Source organism: Eptesicus fuscus, chromosome 6 (assembly GCF_027574615.1).
Source record: "Eptesicus fuscus isolate TK198812 chromosome 6, DD_ASM_mEF_20220401, whole genome shotgun sequence".
NCBI lineage: Eukaryota > Metazoa > Chordata > Mammalia > Chiroptera > Vespertilionidae > Eptesicus > Eptesicus fuscus.
In genome coordinates this window covers 16,563,694-16,571,428 of record NC_072478.1, presented here as the reverse complement: position 1 = coordinate 16,571,428, position 7,735 = coordinate 16,563,694, and the positions used below count along the sequence as shown (strand labels likewise).

The 7,735-nt window shown below is 52.0% G+C and overlaps 1 protein-coding gene across 6 annotated transcripts; it reads left to right on the top strand.

Annotated features, from left to right (window-relative positions):
• Positions 1 to 185: 185 nt before the first annotated feature.
• On the top strand, positions 186 to 6,897 carry KXD1 (KxDL motif containing 1). 6 transcript variants are annotated; one of them, XM_028132472.2, is made up of 5 exons: positions 186 to 246; positions 2,756 to 2,915; positions 4,362 to 4,514; positions 5,131 to 5,177; positions 5,974 to 6,897. In XM_028132472.2, the coding sequence occupies exons 2-5, from the start codon at positions 2,815 to 2,817 to the stop codon at positions 6,201 to 6,203; spliced, it is 531 nt and encodes a 176-aa protein (XP_027988273.1). In that variant the 5' UTR covers positions 186 to 246; positions 2,756 to 2,814; the 3' UTR covers positions 6,204 to 6,897. The 6 variants fall into 6 exon arrangements, with proteins under 6 accessions (XP_027988273.1, XP_008154610.1, XP_027988275.1 ...); XM_008156388.3 differs by having other exon boundaries at positions 191 to 246; positions 2,797 to 2,915; XM_028132474.2 differs by lacking the exon at positions 186 to 246 and adding an exon at positions 253 to 323 and having other exon boundaries at positions 2,797 to 2,915.
• The last annotated feature ends 838 nt before the right edge of the window (positions 6,898 to 7,735 follow it).

Genomic DNA, 7,735 nt, shown 5'->3' with positions numbered 1-7,735 from the left:
CTGCCTAGAAGCTCCGGCTTTGGAAACTACGCAGGCGCGGTAGGGACTGCTGGACTGGCTCCGCGTTGTGACGCACACGCGAACCGGAGCTGCGTCTGAGCCCCACCCCTTCCTGCCGCGCCTCCACGTACCCAAGTAGGTTCCGGGCTTGTAGCCTCCTTGCTAGTTCGTACGCATGGTGCGTGGTGACGTCACGGCGACGCGGGCGCCATCCCGGAAGCGCGAGCAAGGCCGCCAGATGTGCAGGTGCCGCTGCCACCGACGCCGGGGCCCGAGTTCGGGGTGGGGCCGGGGCCGCCGGGACCGCTGGGGAGCCAGGCCAGGTCGGGCGCGGCCCCCGGGCTGTCGCGGGGTGGGGCGTGCCACTGGACACTTCTGGGCCCCTCTTCTGTACACAGGCCTCAGTTTCCCTGTATGTTCAGTGGATCCGGGTCCGGGGTGCAAGAGCTGGGGCCGCCTGTGTTCAGACTGGGCAGTGTCACCCAGAATCGGGTATTGCCCTGCTTAGGCCTGTTTCCCGCTTTGCAGGGGTGGGCCGTGAGGGTATATGCGAGTCCCGCCCCACTCCGGGGTTTTGCTAAGCTTGGGTGGCCAAATTATTTTGTTAAATGACCTGGGTGGAATCATGGCTCCTTGACTCCTTGCCATTTGACCTTGGGCGACGGAGCCCACCAATGTGAGCTTTAGTTGCTCTTGGAGAGGAATGATAGTGTCTGTCTTGTAGGGGTAATTGGGAATTAAATTTACTCATATTCTTGGAAGTACCGGGGAGGCCTCCTCAAAACCCTAATTCCCATGTCCGTCCTAGGACTTCTTTACACTCCCCTTGGAGAAACAGCCTGCTCTATAGTTCAACTTTTTATCACTGTTGGAACCGTCACAGAATGTAGTCTAAAAAGATGTAACTAAAAGGGATCAGCACTGTGAGATTCTGACTTTTTATTACCATTTTCTGGATGGAAAAACTGATTGAGGTGACTCTCCCGAGGTCACACAGCTTCCCTCTCTGCGTGTTTCCCTCATAAATATATTTGGAGCAGGGCCCAGGTCCTTTTTGGGGTCATTTCCACCCTTTTGCGATCCAGACTGTTAGTCAGGGAAGCCTTCCTGAGAGAGGCAGCTGGGAGTGGAGGGATGTGCCTTGAATCCCTCACATCTGGAAGCCAGATACAGGAAAGAGCCCTACTTTGAAGCAGAACCATTTCCTGCAGGTCCAAATCCTGTGACTGCCAGACTTTAGCTATGGTTCCCCCCACCACACACACACAGGCTCTGACCTTTGAGCCCAAGTATCCTGTTTATACATGATCATGCTTGAAGTGTAGAGACTGGATGCCTGTACCTGGCACATGGTGAGAGCTCAACAAACGGATACTGGCAGGGGGTAGAATTTCATCAGGTGTGGCAGCTCATTTCCAGAGGCAGGTGGGAGCTGCAACCTGCTAGCCAGATTCAGGGCACAAATACTCTTGGCCTCCATGATGTTTATTTGCTAACATTTGTAAATTAGACAATTTCACAGAAGAAAAAAATAATCTCTATTTCCATTTTGTTCCTGGAAAAAAATCAGAAGTCCGTTAGGAAGCAATTGCTTAAAGAAGCTGCTGTGCTGTCATGGGTAGACACTGAACACCTGTGCAGATTCATGCCTTTGTAGATCCTGTGTACTATGGGCATTTGAGTTGTGACTCAGGTTCATTGTCTGTGTGACAGTGGCCCAGTGGCTTAGTCTCTGAGCTTCAGTTTTCTCGCATATTAATAAGGGTAACAATTCCCATGTATAAAGTTGTACCTTGTTTAGCTTAAAGTTGGTGCTCAGTAGAGGGTGGAGTAAGTGGAATCTGAAAGCCCTTTCTGATCCCTGTGTAAATCTTTGCCAATGGCAAATGGGCCTTTCTATTGGCCATTAAATGTGTGGGCCCAGAACCAAGCTATGTCACAATTCTGGGTTTTTCCTGAAGCCTCCCCACCAGGAGGGTCAGTGCTAACACTGGCCTTTTCTGCCCTGGCCTGATCCAGAAAGCCTCCACCCACTGCAATGGTTATGTGTGCCAGGGAAGCTGAGAGCCGCAGAGCCATCTGGGTTGCTGGGGCCCACAGCCTGGCTGCAAGTGCCTAAAATTCTTGGCTTTAAGTTGGTGTTAAAATTCTAGCGTCAGAGCAGTTTGAAAGGTCTCGTTTGCCTCTGCCAAATGAAGTTCTGGTGATCCCTTGATGTGCGCCAGGTTCTGGGCTGGGCTCTGAAGACAGCAAACAAGCAAGAGACACAGGCCTTGACTCTCTTGGAGCCGATATCGCTGTGGGATGACAGGCAAACAGGTCAACTATGATAATTTCAGACAGAAATGAGCCAGTGAAACAAAACAAGGTGGAGTGATGAGAGTGACCAGAGTAGGGGTAGTCATCAAGGACTTCTGGGAGAGAAGACCCTGGAGGTGGTGATGATCTGAGGGGGCAGCAGGTGCAAAGGCCCTAAAGTGGGAATGGGCAAAGGCAGGGGAGGGGGCTGGTGGGAGGAGGCAGGCAGATCAGTGCAGGTGGAAGGTGCCAGTGGCCTTGGGCACATTGAGAGTGGGTGTGGAGAGGAGAGATGGGATTCTGATGTACTTAGGTACAAGTTATAAATATGACCTCCTGGAGTTCTCAAAAACCCTGCATTCCCAAGATGTCAACACTGAGGCTCAGGTGGCAAGACTGACTCACTTTAGCAGCCTGTGGGGTTCCCAGCCCCTTCTCTCTATCCCATCTTCCCCAGTGCCTGATGCAGACCGAAGACTTTCTTCCTGCCTGTTTCAGGCAGTGGAGGAGGAAGAGATGGATCCCCCGGCCCCGGCCTCGAGGGTCTTCTGCAGCCGCATCCTGAGCATGGTGAATGTGGATGATGTCAACGCCATCATCCTGGCCCAGAAGAACATGTGAGTGGTGGCCAAGAGCCCTGGGCCCAGGTGTGGGAAGGAATCCATTTTGCTGGCCAGCATTCTTGCCCTGCCCACCCCTACCCAGGCCCCACACTGGTGGTAAAATGAAATGAGCAAAGCTGCTGGCTGACTCCAAACTAAATTTTTTCATGGCCCGAGGTGAGGCCGTGGCACAGGAAACAGGGCTTTAGGATGGTTTTGCAGCTGTGGGTGGCTTGGCAAAGACCGCAGCAGCTCCTGTCCCAAGGCTAGGGTAGAAAGTTGGGAGGATAGGATGGGGATATAAGGTAGCTGGTGGGCTGCCTTCCTGTTGGGAGCCTGGTGTCTCAGAGCCTAGACTGTCTGCAGAGCACCTGGGGTCTCTTGGAGGGACCATGAACGCCCTTTTGCTCTCCCTGGGCTTGGCACCATGGCTACTGCAGCCCCATTCTGATCTGGCCTGATCTTTGGGGAGGAAGGGCTAACACAATCTTGGGATTTCACTTTTGTATCTTTTTTTTTTTTTTTTAATCCTCACCCGAGAATATTTTTTCCATTGATTTTTAGAGAGTGAGAGAGGGAAGAGGGGAGAGAGAGATACATTGATTAGTTGCCTCCCACACGGGCCCCAACTGGGGCTTGGACTCGAACCTGCAACTTAGGTACACGCTCTTGACTGGGAATTGAACCTGAGACCCTTCAGTCCATGGGCCGACGCTCTAATCACTGAGCAAAACTGGCAAGAGCAATTTGTATCTTTAAGACGAAGGTTCTTCCCTCCATTTGACACAGCATGAACCTGATACTCTTATCCTCTTGCTCTGTGACAGGGTTGCTGGGTATGTCTGGGTATCAGCAATACTCCTCTTTCTCCTAGTTCTTTTTTAAAAAATATTTTATTATTGATTTCAGACAGGAAGGGAGAGAGACAGAAACATCAATGATGAGAGAGAATCATTGATCGGGTGCCTTCTGCATATCCCCCAGTGGGGATCGAGCCCACAACCTGGCATGTGCCCCAACTGGGAATCGAACTGTGACCTCCTAGTCCACAGGTCAATGCTCAACCACTGAGCCATGCTGGCTGGGCTCTCCTAGTTCTTTTTTTTTTTCTTTTTCTCCTAGTTCTTTATGTCAGATTCAGACCTGGCCCTGGAGAATTACTGTCGTGAGGGGAGACAAAACCAGACACAAACCTTCCTGGCACCATGGTATCAGGGTTAGGCCAGAGAGACTACCTGAGGTTAAGGGAATCAGAGGAGTCTGAGAGGGAAAGTGAAAGCTACATGAGAAAGGCACACTTGAATAGGGTTTTGAAGTCTGAATAGTAGTTTGCTATGTGGCTCAATCAAGTAGAGCTTTGTAGGACAAGGGAATGGCACATAGAACAGGAAAAGGGCTTAGCAAACTCAGTTGGCAGAGGCCTGGAGACTGACCAGAAGCATTGGTGGCCTCTGCTACCAGGCTGGACCGCTTTGAGAAAACCAACGAGATGTTGGTGAACTTCAACAACCTATCAAACGCCCGCCTGCAGCAGATGAGCGAGCGCTTCCTGCACCACACAAGGACCCTGATGGAGATGAAGCGGGACCTGGACAGCATCTTCCGCAGGATCAGGTAAGTACTTGGCCCCACTGGCCTCTGCCTCCCCCTCTGAGCCTCAGGTCCTCCCGTCTTCAATAGGGCCCTCCACATAACAGAGTAACGGGGAGATCCAACTCGCTGTGTTTCAAGGCTTCATCTTGCACTTAGCATCCAAGATATGAACTCTGGCATAAAAATCACAAAGTTTCTGAATTTTATTTATCTTTTGAAAAAATGCAACATAGCACCAGACACATGATGCAAAAAAGGCAGGCAAAGAGCAAACAGTGAAAAGCCAGCCTCCTGCCCTGCTATCGCTCTACCCAGATTTTCTCTCAAGAAACATATCAGATTGCTGGGTTTTAGGGTATGGGGAGCCAGCATTTCTCACCTCCACCGACCTGCTCATTGGGCCTCAGCCTGGCCCTAACACAGACACCCTCACCGAGGGTGCCCACACCGAGGGTGGGAGTTTTGCAGGGCTGAGTGCCTGGGCCTCTCTCCAGTCCAGGAGCACATGGGACAGGCAATGAGGGGGAAGTTCCCACCACCCACTCACCCAGAGCTGACAGCAAGGGTTGCTAGCCTGAATGTGGCCCAGCCTATCTGCTCAAGGGGTTCAGCCTATGTGCCTTCTCTTGCCCTGCAGGACGCTGAAAGGGAAGCTGGCCAGGCAGTACCCAGAGGCCTTCAGCCGTAAGTGTCACCCAGGGCTCCTGTGCCCCATGTCTCATCTTTGCAACCCTTGGATGCCACCTTCTTCAGCCCAGGGCTGACTTTTGGAAGGTCACCTCAGGGGCTGGTGGGTAATGGGTCCAAAGAGTCCTGGCACAGGGGGCAGGGGTGGGGGTGCTAGCCTGGCCTTCAAGGCAACCTGTGGAGCCGGTGCTGGGACCAGGGTCCCCTCTCTGGGGGGAGGTGGCAGGGACAAGAACAATAGCAATCCTTGCCCCAGTGAGTGCTACATACCCTTACAAATAGGCTGTTACCCATCACCAGCTGTGAGGTGGGGACCGTATCCCCATTTCACATGGCAAAACTGAGGGCCAGAGGGGCACCTGCTTGTCAGAGGAAACACAGTGTTCCCTTACACTGAGCCTCAGTTTACCCCAGGTGCTGAATGGGCCAACAGCTCCCACCCCACAGAAAACCAGAGGTAGAGGCAATGCCATTGCCATCAGCCCCACTTTACCGAGGAGGGAGCTAAGGCCAGGGCAGGTGAGGGGCCTGACGCAGGTGACACAGTTGAGGGCAGAGCCAGGCTCAGGCTTGACCCCAGGACCCATATCAGCCTGATCCAGAGAACCTGAGTCCTTACCTCCCTTTGGAGGCCTCTCACCTGCCTGGGCCTCAGTTCCCTCTTTTGTAAAATGGATGAAGTCATGCCCCATGGCAGGGTGGGTGGGTGTTGCTGTGGGGGGTGGGGGGGTCACAGGTCCAGTTAATCCCTCATCGTGGTGACTAAGCCAACTCCTGGGCCACCTTCTCCCAGACGTCCCAGAGGCATCCCTCCTGGAGGATGATGATGAAGACCCCATCCCGCCCAGCACCACGACCACCATTGCCACCTCCGAACAGAGCACAGGTTCCTGTGACACGAGCCCAGATACCATCTCACCCTCCCTCAGCCCTGGATTCGAGGACCTGTCCCAAATCCAGCCCAACTCCCCTGCCTTCAATGACCACAGCCAGATGGATGATAAGCAGATGCCGGGCCAGTAGCTCTGTTCCCAGGCACTCCAAGGGGTTCCAGGCCTCTCCAGGTGTCTGAGGTGGCAGATAACCCTGCCTGGAACCAGTCAGCTTTGCCACCCTATTCTGTCATCCAGGGCACCCTGGGGGATAAGGCTCCCTCCCAGCATTGTGGAATTCTGGGGAATCTGTCATTGTCACTTCTCCTTCACTGAGGCTATTTTTCTCCTGCAGACCCTCTGCCAGGCCAGGGGATGAGCAGCCACCTGGAGTTGTTGGGCTGGGCACCAGGAATCTTTTCCAGAGCCAGGCCTGAGGTCTGCTCTGAACAACACTTAAAGGTTCCCAAAGACAAAAGCCAGATGTCCCCTGTCTCACCACCAACTAGTGGACAGACACTAGCATGTCTCAGTTCACTCCCACACCTACTAATTCTGGTCTCCCTGTCCCTTCCTCCAAGGAAAGTATTAAATACTTTCTCCAATCAGTATCTCGAGGTTTCTGAAACAGCTGTAGAAAGCTCAAGACCATCCACTCAGCCCCAAGTGTGATAAAAGCCCACATTTGTCTGACCAAAGGTGTGAGCCCTGAGGGCCCTGCAGATCTCTCCCAGGGCCTCCATGAAGCCAAGCCACCTTGGAAAACAGAATTTAACAGAATATTTTTGTATCCGATGTTTACAGATGCTGTTGGGAAGTTATCAATAAAAAGACTAAAAAGAGAAGGGTGTACGCAGCAGTGGCTTCCTTCCATCCTTGTGTCCATCAGCTCAGAAGGGGGACAAGTGCTGGAAGTGGGACAGGAGGGGGTGCAGCCATAACAACCCAGGTTCCTATAACCATTGCTCCAACACTATTCCTTTACCTCAGCGGTTTCCAGCCTTTTTCATCTCATGGCACACATAAACTAATACTAAAATTCTGTGGCACAACATAAAGTATATTTTTGCCAATATGAGAAAAAATGTTTTAAAAATTCTTGTGGCACACGGTTGAAAATCACTACATAGTTTACCTCCTTGAATAACTCCTCCAGCTTTCACTTGCAGGGTAGGCTCCTCAGGGAACTGAGATGGTCCCCTTCCCCATTAGAAACTCAGTCCTTGAATCTTTGAAGCACTTGCTTTTGCCTGACCCAGAGGGGCGCTGGGAAGAGTTCAAAGAAATGAAGAGGTACGCTGCCAAACCCACAAGTAACTTCTAGGTCCTCACCTCTTTCATACGCCGGCCACTTTTTTAGCCATCCGGGAGTCCGCTAGGTCTCACCCCATTTTCTTTTTTTTAAGTATAATATTTTTTTTTTTTTTTGATTTTTACAGAGAGGAAGGGAGAGGGATAGAGAGCTAGAAACATCGATGAGAGAGAAACATCGACCAGCTGCCTCCTGCACACCCCCTACTGGGGATGTGCCCGCAACCAATGTACATGCCCTTGACCGGAATCGAACCTGGGACCTTTCAGTCCGCAGACCGACGCTCTATCCCCTGAGCCAAACCGGTTTCGGCAAGTATAATATTTTTAAATTTAATATATTTTTATTGATTTCAGAGAGGAAGGGAGGAG

Bases quoted from the DNA above. Each gene is read 5' to 3' on its own strand.
- KXD1 (XM_028132472.2), top strand. From the start codon at position 2,815: ATGGATCCCCCGGCCCCGGCCTCGAGGGTCTTCTGCAGCCGCATCCTG. The intron at 2,916-4,361 runs GTGAGTGGTGGC...CTCTGCTACCAG, and splicing joins ATCCTGGCCCAGAAGAACAT to GCTGGACCGCTTTGAGAAAA. The intron at 4,515-5,130 runs GTAAGTACTTGG...CTTGCCCTGCAG, and splicing joins AGCATCTTCCGCAGGATCAG to GACGCTGAAAGGGAAGCTGG.